This window comes from Diceros bicornis, chromosome 5 (assembly GCF_020826845.1).
Source record: "Diceros bicornis minor isolate mBicDic1 chromosome 5, mDicBic1.mat.cur, whole genome shotgun sequence".
NCBI classification, from domain to species: domain Eukaryota; kingdom Metazoa; phylum Chordata; class Mammalia; order Perissodactyla; family Rhinocerotidae; genus Diceros; species Diceros bicornis.
This window is the reverse complement of record NC_080744.1, coordinates 41,762,506-41,782,721: the sequence shown is the minus strand read 5'-3', so window position 1 is coordinate 41,782,721 and position 20,216 is coordinate 41,762,506. Positions and strand designations below refer to the sequence as shown.

At 41.5% G+C, this 20,216-nt stretch overlaps 1 protein-coding gene across 5 annotated transcripts in view; it reads left to right on the top strand.

The window, feature by feature from the left end:
- The window catches only part of SPG11 (SPG11 vesicle trafficking associated, spatacsin), an 82,980-nt gene extending 63,157 nt beyond the window's left edge, over positions 1-19,823 (top strand). For 4 of the 5 annotated variants that reach the window (XM_058541475.1, XM_058541473.1, XM_058541474.1 and 1 more), the window contains 11 exons: positions 367-1,120; positions 10,472-10,611; positions 11,528-11,726; positions 12,148-12,285; positions 14,108-14,241; positions 14,991-15,098; positions 16,966-17,134; positions 17,595-17,683; positions 17,897-18,052; positions 18,796-18,947; positions 19,422-19,823. In XM_058541475.1, coding sequence (XP_058397458.1) covers positions 367-1,120; positions 10,472-10,611; positions 11,528-11,726; positions 12,148-12,285; positions 14,108-14,241; positions 14,991-15,098; positions 16,966-17,134; positions 17,595-17,683; positions 17,897-18,052; positions 18,796-18,947; positions 19,422-19,602 — 2,220 coding nt within the window. In that variant the 3' untranslated portion in view covers positions 19,603-19,823. The remainder of the gene's footprint in view (positions 1-366; positions 1,121-10,471; positions 10,612-11,527; positions 11,727-12,147; positions 12,286-14,107; positions 14,242-14,990; positions 15,099-16,965; positions 17,135-17,594; positions 17,684-17,896; positions 18,053-18,795; positions 18,948-19,421) is intronic. The other variant, XM_058541477.1, reaches the window with a different exon arrangement.
- The last annotated feature ends 393 nt before the right edge of the window (positions 19,824-20,216 follow it).

The following is a 20,216-nucleotide window of genomic DNA, read 5'->3' as shown; positions in this document are numbered from 1 at the left end:
ATTTGTAGGAGATGAGGCTTTTGACACACACATTACTTTCAGAAATGGAGGAGCCTAAGATGCCCTCTATTGAAGAAGGTATGCTTTAAATGTGAGGTTGGCTTACAGAATATGCTATAATTATTTTCCTTTTAATAGAATTAAATATAAGGTGACTTCTTCTTGAACCCCATTCAATTAGATAAATATAGAATTGTTTTTCATTCCTTAACTTTCCAGATAAAATACCCAGGATCATGTGTAGCCAAGCCCCATGTTCTCTGACTTGATTTTGTTTTCACGAGTATGGTATACTTAGAGAGCATTAGCGTTTATGGTACTTCTTTATTGAGGAAAGACTAAAATTTGCTTTGTTAAATTTCACAGATAACACAGGAAATGCAGACCTTAAAACATATTGACCAGTGGTCCCTGAAACAAGCAAAAATTGACTTCTGGAAAAAATGCCATGAGAGTTTTAAGAAAAATTCCATTTCAAGCAAAGCAGCTTCTTCCTTTTTCTCAGCCCAGGCCCTTGTGGCATGTGAGTACTCAACTGTGGAGGGACAGAGCAGCATTGAGGAACGCCATCTACTGCTCACCCTGGCAGGGCACTGGCTTGCTCAGGAGGACCTGGTGCCTGTCGACAAGCTGGAGGAGCTGGAGACGCAGATCTGGCTCTGCCGCATCACCCAGCACACCCTCAGAGGAAACCAGGAGGAAATAGAGCCCAGATTTTCTCAGCAGATCTCAACTAGTGGGGAACTTTCCTTTGATAGCTTAGCCAGTGAGTTTTCATTCTCCAAGTTGGCTGCTCTGAACACATCAAAATACTTAGAACTTAATGGCCTTCCATCCAAAGAGACTTGTGAGAATAGACTGGATTGGAATGAGCAGGAGTCACTAAACTTTTTGATTGGGTGCCTATTGGATGATGGCTGTGTGCATGAAGCAAGTAGAGTGTGCCGATATTTTCATTTCTATAACCAAGATGTTGTCTTGGTATTGCACTGTAGAGCACTGGCTTCTGGGGAAGCTAGTGTGGATGACCTGCATCCAGAGGTCCATGCTCTCCTACAAAGTGCTGAGCTGCTTCAGGAAGAAGAAGAACCTGGCATTCCTCTAAAGAAAGTCCAAAGCAGTAAGTGAAGGAGAGCAAAATGCCCTGAGTGCTAGACAGTGCTATTGATCCAAGCGCTGTTGGTTCAGGACGAAAAAGGTCCCTTTTGGCATACTAGTTACACTAAGTTAAAGGGATAGCAACTCGTTTTCCAGGTAATCCATAAACTAAGTAATTAACTAGTCAATGAAGTAGAAACTCCTGTGTCTTTTAAGTAGCTATGTGTCAAAGTTAGAGGGAATCCATCTGACTTATAACTGGTTCATTGAAATTTATTCTGTACAAATAATCATGTTTCCAATTGCACATTGATAGTATATAGAAATATGGTTGATTTTTATGTTAACCTTGTATCCTGTGACCTTGCTAAATTCACTTATCCCAGGAGTTTTCTTGTAGATTCCTTGGGAGTTTTCTACAGAGACAATCATGTCTGTGAATAGAGACAGTTCTTTTTCTTCCTTTCTAATCTGTATACCTTTTATTTCTTTTTCTTGCTTTATTGCACTGGCTGGGACTTCTAGTGCAATGTTGGATAGGAGTGGTTAAAGTGGACATCCTTGCTGTTTTACTGATCTTAGGGAAAAAGAATTCGGTCTTTCGGCATTAAGTGTGGTATTTGCTGTAGGTTCTTTGAAGATACACTTTGTCATGTTGAGGAAGTTCCCTTCTATTCCTAATTTGTTGAGAGTTTTTAGCATGAACTGATGTTGAATTTTTGTCATGTTTTTTCTCTGTCTCTTGATATGATCATGTGTTTTTTTTCTTCTTTAGACTATGAATACAGTGGATTACATTAATTGATTTTTTAATATTGAACCAGCTTTGCATTCCCAGGATAAACCCCACTTGGTCATGGTGTGTTATTCTTTTTGATGTATTACTGGAATCAATTTGCTATTTTCAGAATTTTTAGATTTATGTTCATGAGGAATATTGGTCTGTATTTTTCTCTTTTTTGTGTTATCTTTGTCTGGTTTTTGTATCAGAGTAATGCTGGTTTCATGAGTTGGAAAGTACTCCCCCTTCTTCTATTTTCTGGAAAATATTGTGTGGAATTGGTGTTATTTGTTCTTTAAATATTCAGTAGAATTTACCAGTAAAACTCTCTGAACCTGGAGATTTCTGTTTTGGAATATTTTCAACTATGAATTTAATTTCTTTCATAGTTTTATGACTAGTCAGGTTATCTTTTTCATCTTGGGCGAATTTTGGTAGTTTGTGGTTTTTGAGGAAACCTTTTTTTCCTGCCTTTTAGGTTATATGAACGTTTTTTAGTCTTCTATTTTAATTTATTGTGACTTCGACTATATATCTTAGCATAGTTTTTTTAATTTGTTGCTTGAGGGATTACGTCGTACATTCTTAACTTTCACATTCTACTTAAAATCAATATTTTACCACCTCAACTGGAATGTAGAAACCTTACCACCATGTAGGTCACTTTACTTTTCTCCCTTTATGTCCTCGTCGTCTTACAATATTATATCTACATACATTGGAAATCCTATCAAACAATGCTATAATTTTTGTTTTCAACTGAAAAATATATTTTTAAAAACTCGAGGAGAATCATTTGTTATATTTACAATTTTTGTTTCTCTTCCTTCATTCCTGATGTTCCAGGTTTCCTTCTAGTTTCTTTTTCCTTCTGTCTGAAGGACTTCCTTTAGTAATTCTTTTAGAGTTGTCTGCTAGCAACAGGTTCTCTTAGTTTTTCTTAATCAGTTTTTCTTCATTTGAGAATGTCTGTAGTTCACCTTCATTCCTGAAGGATGATTTTTGCTGGATATAGAAAATTTTATACAGGCATACCTCGGAGTTATTGCAGGTTCAGTTCCAGATCACGGCAATAAAGTAAGTCACATGAATTTTTTAGTTTCTCAGTGCATGTAAAAGTTATTTACACTATACTGTAGTCTGTTAAGTGTGCAGTAGCATTATGTCTAAAAAAACAATGTACATACCTCAAGTAAAGAATACTTTATCCCTAAAAAATGCTAACCATCATCTGAACCTTCAGCGAGTTATAATCTTTTTGCTGAGGTAGGGTCTTGCCTCGATGTTAACGGCTGCTGACTATTAGGTGGTGGTTGCAGCAATTTTTTAAAATAAGACAACAGTGAATTTACTGCACCAACTGACTCTTCCTTTCACGAACAGCTTCTCACTAGCACGTGATGCTGTTTGATAGCCGTTTACTCACAGTAGAACTTCTTTCAAAATTGGAGTGAGTCCTCTCAAACCCTCCTGCTGGTTTATCAACTAAATTTATGTAATATTCTAAATCCTTTGTTGTTATTTCAACAGTCTTCGCAGCATCTTCACCAGGAGTAGATTCCATCTCAAGAAACCACTTTCTTTGCTCATCCATAAGAAGCAACTTCTCATCTGTTAAAAGTTTTATCATGAGGTTGCAGCACCTCAGTCACATCTTCAGACTCAACTTCTAATTCTAGTTCTCTTGCTGTTTCTACCACATCTGCAGTTACTTCCTCCACTGAAGTCTTGAACCCCTCAAAGTCATCCATGAGGGTTGGAATCAACTTCTTCCAAATTCCTGTTAATGTTAATATTTTGACATCTTCCTATGAATCACAAGTGTTCTTAATGGCATCTAGAATGGCAAATCCTTTCCAGAAAGTTTTCAATTTACTTTGCCCAGATCCATTGGAGGAATCACTATCTATAGATGGCAGCTATAGCCTTACTATAGGAAACATAAAATATGTTTCTTAAATAAGACTTGAAAGTCAAAATACTTCTTGATCCATGAGCTACAGAATGGATGTTGTGTTAGCAGGCATGAAAACAACATTAATCCCGTTGTACATCTCCATCAGAGCTCTTGGGTGACCAGGTGCATTGTCAATGAGCAGTAATATTTTGAAAGGAGTCTTTTTTTCAGAGCAGTAGGTCTCAACAGTAGGCTTAAAGTATTTAGTAAACCATGTTGTAAACGGATACGCTGTCATCCAGACTTTGTTGTTCCATTTATAGAGCACAGGCAGAGTAGATTTAGCATAATTCTTAAGGGCTCAAGGATTTTTGGAATAGTAGAGCATTGGCTTCAACTTAAAGTCACCAGCTGCATTAGCCCCTAACAAGATAGTCAGCCTGTCCTTTGAAGCTTTGAAGCAAAGCACTGACTTCTCTCTAGCTGTGAAAGTCCTAGATGACATCTTCTTCCAATATAAGGCTGTTTCGACTACATTGAAAATCTATTGTTTAGTGTAGCCACCTTCATTAATTATCTTAGCTATATCTTCTGGATAACTTGCTGCAGCTTCTATATCAGCACTTGCTGCTTCACTTTGCACTTTTATGTTATAGAGACAGTTTCTTTCTTTAAACCTCATGAACCAACCCCTGCTAGCTTCAGACTTTTCTTCTGCAGCTTCCTCACTTCTCTTAGCCTTCATAGAATTGAAGAGAAATAAGGCCTTTTTCTGGATTAGACTTTTGCTTAAGGGAATATTGTGGCTGGTTTGATCTACTGTCCAGACTACTGAATTAACTTTCTCCATATCAGCAATAAGGCTGTTTCACTTTCTTATCATTTGTGTGTCCACTGGAGTAGCACTTTTAATTTCCTTCAAGATCTTTTCCTTTGCATTGACAACGTGGCTAATTGTTTGGCACAAGAGGCCTAGCTTTTGGCCCATCTTGGCTTTCAACATGCCTTCCTCACTAAGCTTAATCATTTCTAGCTTTTGATTTAAAGTGAGAGATGTGCTACTCTTCCTTTCACTTGAACACTTAGAGGCCATTGTAGAGTTATTTGTTGGCCTAATTTCAATCTTGTTGTATCTCAGGGAATAAGGAGGCCCCAGAGGAGGGAGAGAGACAGGGGAACAGCTGGTCAGTGAAGCAGTTGGAACACACACATTTATCCATTAAGTTTGCTGTCTTACATAGGTGTGGTTTGTGGCACCCCAAAACAATTACAAGAGTGACATCAAAGATCACTGATCACACATCGCCATAACAAATATAATAATAATGAAAAACTTTGAAATATTGTGAGAATTACCAAAATGTGACACACAAACACAAAGTGAGCCAATGCTGTTGGAAAAGTGCCACCCAGTAGGCTTGCTCGACTTAGAGTTGCCACAAACGTTCAATTTGTTTTTTGTTTTTTTTTTGAGTTGATCAGTAAAATTTCTTTTTTTTTTTTAATTTTTTGTTTATTGCAGTAACATTGGATTATAACATTGTATAAATTTCAGGTGTACATCATTATACTTCTATTTCTGCATAGATTACATCATGTTCACCACCCAAATACTAATTACAACCCATCACCACACACATGTGCCGAATTATCCCTTTCGCCCTCCTCTCTCCCCCCGCTCCCCTCTGGTAACCACCAATCCAATCTCTGTCTCTATGTGTTTGTTTATTGTTGTTATATGTACTACTTAATGAAGGAAATCATACGGTATTTGACCTTCTCCCTCTGACTTATTTCACTTTGCATAATACCCTCAATGTCCATCCATGTTGTCACAAATGGCTGGATTTCATCGTTTCTTATGGCTGAGTAGTAGTCCATTGTGTATATATACCACATCTTCTTTATCCATTCGTCCCTTGATGGGCACTTAGGTTGCTTCCAAGTCTTGGCTATTGTGAATAACGCTGCAGTGAACACAGGGGTGCATGTATCTTTACGCATTGGTGTTTTCAAGTTCTTTGGATAAATACCCAGCAGTGGAATAGCTGGATCATATGGTAGTTCTGTCCTTGATTTTTTGAGGAATCTCCGTACTGTTTTCCATAGTGGCTGCACCAGTTTGCACTCCCGCCAGCAGTGTATGAGAGTTCCCTTCTCTCCACGTCCTCTCCAACATATGTTGTTTCCTGTCTTGTTAATTATAGCCGTTCTGACGGGCGTGAGGTGATATCTCATTGTAGTTTTGATTTGCATTTCCCTGATAGTTAATGATTTTGAACATCTTTTCATGTGTCTGTTGGCCATCTGTATATCTTCTTTGGAGAAATGTCTGTTCAGGTCTTTTGCTCATTTTTTAATTGAGTTGGTAGTTTTTTTGTTGTTGAGATGCATGAGTTCTTTATATATTTTGGAGATTAACCCCTTATCAAATGTATGGTTTGCAAATATCTTCTCTCACTTGTTAGGTTGTCTTTTCGTTTTGTTGATGGTTTCCTTTGCTGTGCAGAAGCTTTTTAGTTTGATGTAGTCCCATTTATTTTTTCTATTGTTTCTCTTGCCCGGTCAGACATGGTGCTTGAAAATATGTTGCTAAGACCGATGTCGAAGAGAATACTGCCTATGTTTTCTTCTAGAAGTTTCATAGTTTCAGGTCTTACATTCAAGTCTTTAATCCATTTGGAGTTAATTTTTGTGTGTGGTGTAAGGTAAGGGTATACTTTCATTTTTTTGCATGTGGCTATCCAGTTTTCCCAACACCATTTGTTGAAGAGACTTTCTTTTCTCCATTGTATGTTCTTGGCTCCTTTGTCGAAGATTAGCTGTCCATAGGTGTATGGGTTTATTTCTGGGCTTTCGATTCTATTCCATTGATCTGTGTGTCTGTTTTTGTGCCAGTACCATGCTGTTTTGGTTACTATAGCTTTGTAGTATATTTTGAAATCAGGGAGTGTGATACCTCCAGCTTTGTTCTTTTTTCTCAGGATTCCTTTAGCTATTCGGGGTCTTTTGTTGTTCCATATAAATTTTAGGATTCTTTGTTCTATTTCTGTGAAAAATGTTGTTGGAACTTTGATAGGGATTGCATTGAATCTATAGATTGCTTTAGGAAGTATGGACATGTTAACTATGTTAATTCTTCCAATCCAAGAGCACGGAATATCTTTCCATTTCTTTGTGTCTTCTTCAATTTCTTTCAGCAATGTTTTATAGTTTTCCATGTACAGCTCTTTCACCTCTTTGGTTAAGTTTATTCCTAGGTATTTTATTCTTTTTGTTGCAATTGTAAATGGAATGGTATTCTTAATTTCTCTTTCTGCTACTTCGTTGTTAGTGTACAGAAATGCAACTGATTTTTGTATGTTGATTTTGTATCCTGCAACTTTACCATATTCGTTTATTACTTCTAAAAGTTTTCTGGTGGATTCTTTAGGGTTTTCTATATATAAAATCATGTCATCTGCAAATAGTGACAGTTTCACTTCTTCCTTTCCAATTTGGATCCCTTATATTTCTTTCTCTTGCCTGATTGCTCTGGCTAGGACTTCCAGTACTATGTTAAATAGGAGTGGTGAGAGTGGGCATCCTTGTCTGGTTCCTGTTCTTAGAGGAAGTGCTGTTAGAGGAAGTGTTTTAAGTGCTGTTCTTTCAGCACTTAAAAATGTTGTACCACTTCCGTTTGACCTCCATGGTATCTGCAGAATAATCTGCAGTCATTTGAATCATTATTCTCCTATGGATAATGTACTTTTCTCTGGTTGCCTTCAAGTTTTTTCCTGTCTTGGGTCTTGGGCAGTTTGATTATAATGTGACTGGGAGTGTATTTCTTTGGGTTTACCCTGTTGAGGGTTCACTGAGCTTCTTGAACATGTAGGTTTATGTTGTTTCACCAAATTTAGGTAGTTTTCAGACATTATTTTTTAGTCTTCTGGGACTCCAATGACGTGAATTTTAGAACTTTTGTTATTGTCTCACAAGTCCCTGAGGCTTTGTTCAATTTTTTTCCTGATTTTTTTTCTCTTTGTGGTTCAGATTGGACAACTTCTATCTTCAATTTCACTGACAACTCTTTTCTCTGGCATTTTCATTTTGCTACTGAGTTTTTTCATTTCTTTGATTTTTAAATTTCAGTTATTTTTCAGTTCTAAAATTTTCATTTTATTCCTCTTTATACCTTCTGTTTCTTTGCTGAAAATTTCTGTTTTTCTGTTTATTTTAAGAACATTCATAATTGCTTCTTGGAACATTTGTATAATAGCTGCTTTAAAGTCTATCAGATAATTTCAACATTTGTGTCATTTTAGTGCTGGATATCATCTGTTGATTGTCTTTTCTCATATGAGTTGAGATTTTCCTGCACTTTTGTATGCTGAGTAATTTTGGGTTGCATCCTATACATTTTGAAAAGTATGTTATGAGACTCTGGGTCTTGTTTAAATCCTGTGAAGTATGTCAACATTATTTTTAGCAGAGAGTTGACCTGGTTAGATTCAGGCTACAAGTTCCAGCCCACTTTCTATGGGCTATGGTTCTAACATCAGTTCAGTTTTCAAATTCTTTGTGGTGCCGTTCAGATCCATCTTGTGTGTGTGCCATCCTGTGCTCAGTCTGCGACCTGGGTAGTAGAGTCTCTGTTAATTCAGTTCTCAGAGTCTTTGCTATGCTGGTTAGGGTCAGATCCATACATACAAAGCCAGGAGTGAGCCCTAGTCTTTATAAACAACTTTGTGTTGCTTTCCTGACTCTCTCTCTCAGGTACTTTCTGGTTCTCTGAGGCTCCCCTTTTCAGTCTTCTGGCCAAAAGCTGGAGGTTTAGTTACCCCATTCTGTGATGCACTTCCCTGACTGTGCCTGCATCCAGGGCCAACTGACAGGAGGATAATGCATAAAGGAGGGGGCTCATTCCACCCTCTTGTGACCAGAGCACTTCTGATCTGACAAGAAGGTTCCTCTCTGAGTTTTGGCTCTTGCCACTATACCACCACAGCCAGGGGATTGCTTAGGAGCTTGGATGAGAGAGAATGGGCATTAGGAGTTCCCTTTCCTACTCCTTGAAGCCATTCTAGAAGGCTTCTCATGGAGCACTCCCTCTCTCTTTGTGAACCTTAGTGCCTGGTTCTGGGTTTCAGGCAGCGTTGCATTCAGCGTGGAGGTTACTAGGGGGGAAATGGTAATTCTGGTCGTCTTCAGTCCTCCTGCTACTGTTTACTTTTCAGAGTCCTCACGGAGTGCTGCCTGCACTGTGTCTAGGTTTTATATTGAGTTCAGTGGGAGAGACAGAGTGGAGTGAGCTTATTACTCCACCTGACCTAGAACTAGAACCCCCAAAGGATTTTAAGGATTTTAAGCAGGGGAATAACATGGTCTCAATTGCTTTTTACTTTTTTGTCTTTAAAGCATATTTTTTAATGCATGATATCTTAAATGCGAAAGTATTACATGCTTAGTGTAACAAATCACACAATACAGAAGTTCATAAAGTAAAAAGTGACAGTCATTTACCCATTCAACACCACCTCCACCACATTCCCCAGAATATCTTTTACTTGCTTGGTATGCATTATTTTCTGTATGTAGGCTTGCCCATATGTGTACGCACGCACACACAATATTTTTTACAAAAATGAAATTATATGATATTGTTTTACATTTTTTCCTGTCAGTATACATAGATTGACCTCATTTGTTTTTTGTTTTTTAAATTTTATTTATTTATTTTTCCCCCAAAGCCCCGGTAGATAGCTGTATGTCATAACTGCACATCCTTCTAGTTGTTGTATGTGGGACGCGGCCTCACCATGGCCGGAGAAGCGGTGTGTCGGTGCGCGCCCGGGATCCAAACCCGGGCAGCCAGCAGCGGAGCGCGCGCACTTAACTACTAAGCCATGGGGCCGGCCCTGACCTCATTCGTTTTAATAGCTGCAGTGTTCCACTACATGGATGTACTGTGATTTATTTAACAATGCTTTATTGATACACATTTCAATTTTTCAATTTTGTTTTTGCTATTAGAAACAGTGTTATATAAATATTCTTTTCTACTTTTTTTCCAAATAGAAACCCTTTATCAAGTTAAGATTGTTTTCTTATATTTCAGGCTAAGAGCTTTTTTTCCTTTTTTTAAAAATCAGGAATGGATTTTAATTTTACTGTGCCTTTAAGGCATCTATCCAGATGATGCTCAATTTTTGTGATTTGCATTTTAAAAAGATCCTACTGATTATCTGAAAGATTGACTTGCGGAAGAGCAGAGGCTGGCAGCAGGAGACAGTAACAGCCTCTTCAATGCAAGGTGATGAAGGCTGGAACAAAGGCAGTGATTGGAGAGATTTCTTGGAGATACATCAGTCTAGACCTGATGACGTATTTGATATGAGGGGAAATTGAGAGGGGGTGTGTGTGGAGGATAGTCTAGGAGGCATCTTTGGTGGTGATCTCTAGTGTTCATTAGGTGGCTTTGAGACTTTTGTAACCTGTGAGGCCTTTGAAGTATCTTGGGCTAGGATTTCCTGGAAGAAAGCAATGAAGGAAGTTTAAGTGGGGTGTGAGCCCTGACAGAAGTGGTCCCAGACCCAAAGGGAGTCATGGGGGTGCAATGCAGGAAGCTGTGAGCGGAGAGGTAGAGTCAGAGGGCACCGGGGACAGGCCTTACTTTGTCAGCTTAAAGTCCCCCTCAGATCTGTATTTGCTTCCAGCTTCAAGTTTGGATAGTCAGTCATTTGTGATGCTGCCCCCCAGTGATGAAGTGGTGACTAATCTGGAAACTCTGACAAGCAGATGCCTCCATGGGAAGAACTACTGCCGGCAGGTCCTCTGTCTGTATGAACTTGCCAAGGTATGTGCCCAAGGGTGAGGCCTCCACAGGAAGCTCCCTCTGAGAGGGAGGGAATGGGAAGTTGGAGGTAGATTTTGGACATTGCCAAGTCAGCCCCTCAGATGATAATCATGACCTGGTAGTAGAGCTCTTGTCAGGATGTTGGCCTATAAATCCATTCCTGGGAAAGAGTGGGGAGGACACTATGCTAAATGCCAGGGCGATTTGAGTCCTGGCTGCAGTCAGCCAACCAGAAGTTAGGGCAAGACATTTCCCTTCTCTGGGCTCCTGGTTCTTGATCTATAAATGATTTGACCACGAGGGTCCCTTCTAGCCCTAATATTTTAAGTTTTGCTTCAGGATTGTTTGGAGCTTTCCACGTGGGGGAGAGCCCAGAACAAGTTTTAAAATAAAATGGAATGTGATGATTATAAAGACAGGAGCCAGAGCAGCCAGGAATTGTTGGTGGCTTTGTGCTGATTGAAGGAGAAAAACAGTAGACTCTAAGTGAAGTGGACGAGCACGAGAGAAACAGCCGAGCACGAAAGCCTTGTGCCTTGGGTAAGGTGCAGAGACTTCTTTGGAAATTGTCGGTTTCTCTGCTGCTGTGGGAACGATAAGGAAGAGGCTCTTGCCTTTTATTCAACTTTCTTACATTTCATAACATTTGAAAAGCCCAGTGTTCAACAAGAGACAAGTCACCTGACACTTTCTGAAGACAAGCCCTTCTCTTGCTTGGATTTGGCCCATTGGCAAAGTGATAGAAAGGGCTAGAAAACAGTGCTTGCTTCTTCTAAGGTTCCTGCTCAGGATGAGGGATCTTTAAGCTCAGAAAATGATGGAGTCTGTCCGCATGAGATTTCAGAAAAAGGGCTGTCTTTTGCTAGCTTTTTCCTGGCTCCTAATGATGGCTTTGACTGCTCTGCCCTCTTCTCAGGAGTTGGGCTGTTCCTATACAGATGTGGCCGCCCAGGATGGTGAGGCCATGCTCCGCACAATCTTGGCCTCTCAGCAGCCTGACAGATGCAAGCGAGCCGAAGCCTTCATCAGCACCCAGGGCCTCAAGCCAGACACGGTGGCTGAACTTGTGGCCGAAGAGGTGACCCGGGAGTTGCTGACCCCATCAGAAGGAGCAGGTATCCTGCCCTCCAGCCTCCTCAGCCTTTCAGACCCCATTCGCACATTGCCAGCATTAAGGATTTGGATGTTATGCTCATATCCATCCTGCATGCTGCCCTTTTAAGTTGCCAGGTTGAACTTGTAAGAACACATTGCATTTATTTTGTTGTTGTTGCTTTTTGTTTGCTTATTGTTTTGTGATTTTGCTTAGAGTAGCTCTGCCTTTCTCTGAGCTCATGAACTCCTGCTGTCCTGTAGGATGACCACTAGGCCAAGGTATTTGAGCTCAGCAAGAGGAGAGTTGCACTGGGAGCTCCTTTGGCATTACCTCCTGGTGCCCAGGCCCAGGCAGAGTGGGCCTCCTGGCATTGGGCTCTTATCTTTCCCTCAGTTCTCTTGAGGTAAAACCAGTACCTTTCTCCACATCTTTCTGTACAGGACATAAGCAGATATTCAGCCCAGCAGAGGAAAGCCAGACTTTTCTTCAACTGACCACTTTGTGTCAAGACCGCACATTGGTAGGCATGAAGTTGTTGGATAAGATTTCCTCCGTTCCCCATGGGGAATTGTCTTGCAGTAAGTTCTTGTAATTTTCTTACATGTTTTGGGCCCAAGCAGGTCTCCAGGAAGTCTTCTTGAGTTAGTCTTTCCAAAACTCAATTTGGATCCTTGTTTCTGCTCTAGATCCCTATGCCTCCTGCATGGTTTATAAGTTCTTGGTAGAAAGCCGTAAGTTCAGAAAATATATATGGAAAAGCAGCCCAAAATTTAAAATCACACAGAAAGGTAACCTTTTAACATTTGGCGTACTTATCTTATTTTACTCTGGCATTACCCTGCAAAGAGGATATTATTGTCCCTATTTTACAAAAAGGAAAACTGAGGCTTAGAGAAGTTGATTAGTTTATAACTATTAAGTGGCAGAGCTGGTATTTGAACCCAGTCTGTGGGATTTCAAAGCCTGCTCACTTTCTACAATGTCTTGTTCAGTGTAGGTGTTCAGTAGTATGTGTCCCTCTGATTTTTTTCTATGCAAGTCTATAGGTTTTTTTTTTCAAAAGTGGCATTATATTGTACATACTGTTTCTAATTACTTTATTGATATGCTGTCATTAACCTCTTTCCAAGACATTGAATATGCTTCTATATCATTTTTAATGGTTACACAGTATTTCTCTTACATGTAATTAAAAATTGTATACCCTATTGTGGCAGCTTTAGATTGCTTCCAATTTTCTGCTGTTTTTAACTGTCACAAACATCCTTATAGGCAAATCTATGTGCACATCCATGATTATTTCCCTGTGATAAATCCCTGATTCAAGAGTGTGCCCATTTTTAAGGTTTTATGTATAAATAAATATATATATAGCCAATTTTTACTCCAGAAAAAAAAAATTCACTTTTCATACCCACTTAAGCAGAGTGTGTGAGTATCATTTCCTGGAACCCATTCCACTTGGCAAATTTGATAGCCCCACAAAAGGCATTTTACTGATGTTTAGTGAACAAATAAATGGAAATGTGAAAAGGTTGAACAGTTTCATTTTTAAAATCGCCTTCTGTGTCTCTTCTCAGTCCAGTTCAACAATCTTTACTGAGTGCCAGCTGTGTGCTAGGTACTCTAAAAACCAGGGATGTGAGGAACAAGGGAAGCATTGGTCCCTGGAGCTCACAGACTTGGGTGTAATACACAGTAAGAGCCAGACTGATGGAGTCAAGAAAGGTTTTTGGAAGAAATGTCTAAACCAAGGCCTGAAGGATTAGTAATCAAGGTTGCTCAGTAGTCAGTAGGTTTAGGGAGGGCCCCACAGGTGCCAAGGCCCAGAGGGCACAGCGTGGATTAAGGCTGGGAACTCTCTGTCTTCAACATGCAGATATTTTCCCCAGTTTATCTTTTAATTGTGCTTAGAGTGTTTGTGTGTAATAGTTTTAAATTTGTATGTAGTCAAATCGTTCAGTAATCTGGAAAGCCAGTAGAAGAGGAGAACATCAAATGGCACTTGGTTAGGCCCTAAGACTCTCCACTGAGATACAGAGAATGCCCTTGGATTCGTGTTGGCAGGTACTCCATCACTTTGTCTGCAGAAAGTTTATCCACCTTTAGAAAGCAAGGGTTCCTTATTCTCATTCATTGGACCTTTTAGAAATGCGGTCACTATATGATTGTCTTTCAGGAGAGTTAATCCCTGTACTGTGACAGGGAAGAATTTAGACATGATCAGGGGGCTGCCTCAGAGCTAGAGCTGGTGAGGTCAGGGATCTCAGAGGACTGGTGGGAGAGCCGTCTCCAGACAGGCCCCGTCTGTACCAGGCCCTTTACCCCCCTCAGGTACAGAGCTAGACAGTGGGTGGCCAGGGTTCATAATCCTGTCTTACCAGTGCCCCACCTACACAGCCACAGAGCTGCTGATCCTGGCCCATCACTGCTTCACGCTGACATGCCACATGGAGGGCATCATCCGAGTCTTGCAGGCTGCTCGGCTGCTCACAGACAACCACTTGGCCCCCAACGAAGAGTACGGACTGGTGGTAAGTAACTCCCTCATCTCCCACCTTTCATCTTGAGGAAACCTTTGAAAGAGCAGATAGGCTGGGGACCAGTTCAGATCTGATGTGGTCTTAGGGAATTTGCCCATCTGAATACCACTACATACTTGATAGCTGGCTGGGCAGCTCAACCCTCTGCTTCAGGTTATGATTTCTATCAGAATCAGCACAAGAGTAGAAATTGAAGGGATCCCTGCCATGCTCCAGGGCTGTTATACCCCTTTGCCAGAGCAGTTAGCTTTTCTAGAGGGCTAAGACAGCTGCATTTCCTCCCAAAACAAGGTTCAAACCTACCTCTTATCTGAGTTGAAATGAGCTGAAAAGTCAAGCCTCCTGTGCCTCCCCAAATTCTCTAGGCTTGAAACTGACCCCAGTGGCTGAGCCAGCCATTGGGCACTGTACCAAGGAGTGTTGGGAAAAGGAAGAGTGCCTGCCCAGGAGGATGGCACTTCAGCACTTGATAGTCACATTTAAGGACAACAGAGGAGAGAGCAGCCAGTGGTGTCCCTATGACTAGCTTTCTGAATCTTCCAGAGGAGGTCCCCTGTTGGGTACGGGGAAGGGAGGGAGGGAGACAGGGAAGGAAGGAATGAGCTAAGGATGGCACCCTGGCCATTAGCCCTTCTCCCCCCTGGAGTCGGCATCTGAAAGCAACCAAACTGATCAGGGTAGTGGTCTGGCTCAGAGAACTTCAAGTGATGCTGATGCAGGCTGCCCTCTCCCCTTTTTAGGTGCGTCTCCTCACGGGCATTGGAAGGTACAATGAGATGACATACATATTTGATTTGCTGCATAAAAAGCACTACTTTGAAGTGCTGATGAGGAAGAAGTTGGATCCGGTAGGTGTACAATATTTTGAGCTCCAGGATGACATATACTACTGACATTCAGGAGTCTCAGACTTTCTCAGGAATACTCCCATTCGGGATGGACCCCTGGGATATGGAGGGAGGGAATTAAGGACCTCCCTAGGACATATACTGTAACCAGTAGCTTAAAGTTAGAGTTCAGATTATGCTGACAGATGGTAAGTAATGAAGAAAATGAGTTTGTGCACCGCCACCTCAGCCTCTGTCACCTGCCTCTGCTGTCTGAATGCCTACTCTGGCAGGGGCAAAAACCCTTCCTGAGAGTGGAAATGGATTGACCAGCTTGGAAGGCTGTATTTGAGGGCTTTTAGAGTGGAGAGTTTTCAGGGGACCATGAAAAAGTGTGTTACCAAGAGCTATTAGGAAGTGAATGCCAAGGCCTGGGCCTGGAAAGCTATGGAGCTATTTATGACGACTCACATCAGAGGAAGGAGGCTTGGAAGCAAAGGCCTGATGTGCCAAAGCCTTTGGGCTCTGGGCGCTTGTCTGCCTCAGCGTGCAATGTGACATCAGGCATGTCCCTCACAGAGCCTGCTTCCAAGTCATTCATTTGGCTGATTCATTGTTTCAGCCCATTTCACCTCTGAAGATATAAAAATCGAGGTAAAACTTTTGGCTTCTGGGAATGTGGGCCCAGCCAAGCAGAGTTAAGAGACAAAGCAGAGGGCCGGCCCTGTGGCTTAGCGGTTAAGTGCACGTGCTCCGCTACTGGCGGCCTGGGTTTGGATCCCAGGCGTGCACCGACGCACCGCTTCTCCGGCCATACTGAGGCTGCGTCCCACATACAGCAACTAGAGGGATGTGCAACTATGACATACAACTAGAGGGATGTGCAACTATGACATACAACTATCTACTGGGACTTTGGAGGGGGAAAAAAAAAGGATTGGCAATAGATGTTAGCTCAGAGCCAGTCTTCCTCAGCAAAAAGAGGAGGATTAGCACGGATGTTAGCTCAGGGCTGATCTTCCTCACCAAAAAAAAAAAAAAAAGACAAAGCAGAAAAACTCTCCTCAATGCTGGGCTAGTTTCAGGACAGACCAGTCCAGTTGTCAGCAGAGAAGCAAGTCCTGGACATAGGTACACCTTTAGGACCCCCCAGAGGGTTTCTAAATTGTTTTTGAGGCATTTTTGTTTCTACATTTAAATATTCTTTTAATAACTTTTTTTATGATTACAAAAGTAATGCATATTCACTGTTAAGACACTTGGAAAACAGAACAACACAGAAAAAAACCCTCTGTGTCTATCTACCATCTGGAGACAGCCACTGCTAACAATTTGGTATAGGCCCTTTCTTTGCACACGTACCCACAAACATATACATACATATTTACATATTTTTAACAAAACATATCATGGTGTGCAGATATGAAATAGTCTGCTTTTCTCACTTAACAATAAGCATGTCATGAATATTTCTCAAATCAACATCAGTTTTAATGGTTACATGGTATTCTCTTAGCCCTTATTTTGGACATCTAGATTATTTCTAATTGTTTGCTATTAAATATCCTTGTTATATCCATATTAGCACTTTTCTCTGCTTATTATTTTACAGATAGATTTCTAGAAGTGGAATTGTTAAAATAACATGTGTGCACATTTTTAAGGCTTCTCCCTTCTGACAGGTTTTACTGTTCACACTCCCACCAGCAGAGAGGAGGTGCCTGTTTTCTTATACTCAGGATAGCATTAACTTTTCTATTTATTTTTGTTTATCTTGTCTTTTTTCTTGGGAGTTTTTAAGGAATTTTCAGAACCAAGAGACTTGGCCAATCCTGCCTGCCTTGCAGCACCTGGTTGAGACTTTGGTATTCCCTTTTTTTCTGGGCAGAGTGGTACCCTGAAGACAGCCCTACTCGACTACATCAAACGCTGCCGCCCTGGGGACAGTGAGAAGCACAACATGATTGCCCTGTGCTTCAGCATGTGCCGTGAGATCGGGGAGAACCATGAGGCAGCTGCCTGCATCCAACTGAAATTGATTGAGTCTCAGCCCTGGGGTGAGCAGAGGTCACAGCAGCACCCCCAGGGCAGCACTGCCGGCCAGGGGAGGGTCTTAGGGCTAAGAAGGGCAAGAGCCCATGAGCTTGACTAATACCCTCTCAGCTTCTAATAGCTTCTCAGCAGGGCCCCAGCTGAGCAGATGGGAGAGGGAAGGAGACTTGGAAGGCATTTGCCCTCTTGTAGCCTGTGCATCCAGGGTGTTATCCGTCAGGAACCAATGTGTTGATGCCATGTCAGTATGCCTTGATGTTTCAGAGAGAAATGAACTAGATGGGGAACTGAATCCTACTCCCAAGTGTGTGTACTTCTGGCCTTTACCCAAGGGAGACATACCTGCCTCTCTCTGAATATGAGCTGGAATGCTTCTAGTCCAACACACCATCACTCTGAGTGGGGTGAGAATAGCCAGCCTTGGGAGTCAGACACACCCAACAGGTTTCCTTTACTCCCCTGCAGAGGACAGCCTCAAGGATGGGCACCAACTGAAGCAGCTGCTGCTGAAGGCCCTGACTCTCATGCTGGATGCAGCAGAGAGTTATGCCAAGGTAACATGAAACGTCTTATTCCAGACTGGCCTTGGGGCCTGGTGTCTGCAGCAGGAATTATTTTGTCTCTGGGCTCCTCCAAGTGAAGGGGGAGGGAGTCACGGGCCAGCTGGGGACAGAAGGGGTGAATTCAGTTGCTGGAGGGTTCAACAGGAGAGATGATGACAACAAAGTCTTTCTCTACCTGCGCCTCCCTCCACCCTTGTCCCTCAGGACTCCTGCGTGCGACAGGCCCTGCGCTGTCACCGGCTCACCAAGTTGATAACACTGCAGATTCACTTTCTGAACACTGGCCAGAACACAATGCTCATCAACCTGGGCCGCCACAGACTGATGGACTGTATCATGGCCCTCCCTCGGTTCTACCAGGTGAGCAAGGAAGAAAAATCTAGTCAGCATCCTCTCTCCTGCTGTGCTTCTCAAGGGACCCAGAAGTTGAGTGAGTTGCCTAAGGTCTCAGAGCTAGTGACAGAACCAGGACAGCTCAGTTCTCCTGACTTAGCTATCTGATACATCAAATTGCCTTTCCATGGTAGTATTTCTTAATAGCATATTGTTTGGGCAGAGGTTGGAGAATGGTGAGACAGTAATGTCTCCTTCCCCTACCCTGTTAGGCCAGCAGAGAGGCAGATACCTTTGCCCCTTAGACAGCTGAAGTTCAGAGGAACATCCCTGCTAGTGTCCTATAAGCATCTCTTAGCCCTAGTGTTTCTAGAATGATGCACCTGGGATAGCATAGGGAGTCTGGGCTTCTGGGAGGCTGGTTCTAGCCTTTTAATGAGGAGAGATGGTAATGAAGGAATCAGCCCTTTCACTGTTCCTTATACAGTTGAATTAGGGAGAAAAGTATTCTTTCTCAGCAGTTTTATTAACCTATTGTGAGGAAGATTAAAAACACTGAAGGAAGGTGTTTGGAGGTTTAAGGGAGTGGAAATGTCAAACTAACAGCAAACCTTTCACCAACCCTAATACATACAGCCTTTTAACATAATTGGTAATGATCACATTCACTGTATGAGTATATAGTATTAAGTTGTTTTCTAGAACAATTTGCCTTCAATTTAAAGTCAAATAGGCTCTAATGGTGTCCTCCTTCCCCTCCATCCTTTAAGGCTTCTATTGTGGCGGAGGCCTATGACTTTGTTCCTGATTGGGCTGAAATTCTATACCAACAAGTGATTCTTAAAGGAGACTTTAATTACTTGGAAGAATTTAAGCAGCAAAGGTTATTAAGATCCAATATATTTGAAGAGATTTCAAAAAAGTAAGTATTAAAATGCCTCTGTTTTGAGATAAGGCATGGGTAAGAATTTTATGGCTAAGTGTAACACTGCCTATAGCTACCCCTCTGCTTGAGATGGCAAAGAGATGTCAAGAATCCCCCAAATAAAGAGATCTTTTAACACATTTAGGCAAACAGATGAATGAAAACAATTTGCTTATGGTGCTCTGTACTTAAAAAGCGAAGATAGCTACTCAGCCTGCCTGAGGTGCCAAAATCTTTAACATCAGAGGTCTCCTTTAGAGTACTGAATTTATTCTAATAAAGGTGAGCATTAAGATATTCATTTTTAATGAAATAATTTCAGCGGTTATCAAGCACCCCCTAATACTAATCTTAGATAACTTAGATACTCCAGCACCGTCTCCTCTGTAGGTAGTGATAAGTGTCAGAGCTGACAGCCCTCGATCAAGATAGAGTATCTTAACCTGTACATTCTTATGTTTCTTTGTCTAGATGTAAACAACATCAGCCTACCGACACAGTTGTGAAAAACCTCAAGAAGTTACTCACATATTGTGAAGATGTCTACTTGTATTACAAGCTAGCATACGAACACAAATTTTATGATATTGTAAATGTGCTTCTGAAGGACGCTCAGACAGGTTGCTGTTTAAAGGACATGCTAGCAGGTTAGATGGATTCAGATGACACGAGGGTGGTTACTGCCAAGATTTCTTAGGTGCCTGTTTTCATGTACTGAAATGAGGTACTGACAAATATTTGTGATCAGAGTAGCATAATGCGTTAGGGATCTTTGTTGTCCGAGTTGTAAAAACCCCAGGACTGATCATACCAGTCCTTTGTGAATAATGGGTAAAGAATGAGAGAATTTTCACAAGGAAATTCCTATTTAAAACTGATTGTTCATCTATATCATTTTATATAGATATTGGTATTAAGATCAAAAGCTCTGGGGCTGGCCTGGTGGCGTAGCTGTTAAGTTCACACGCTCTGCCTTGGTGGCCCAGGGTTTGCCGGTTCTGATCCTGCGCGCAGACCTACGCACTGCTCATCAAGCCATGCTGAGGCGGCATCCCACATACAGCAACTAGAAGGATGTACAACTATGACATACAACTATCTACTGGGGCTTTGGGGAGAAAAAAGGAAAAAAAGGAGGAAGATTGGCAACAGATGTTAACTCAGGGCCAATCTTCCTCAAAAAAAAAAATCAAAAGCTCCATCTTCCTCAAGATGGCTTCTACTTTAGGAGATGATACGATATTGATTAAAGAATACCTATGCCTG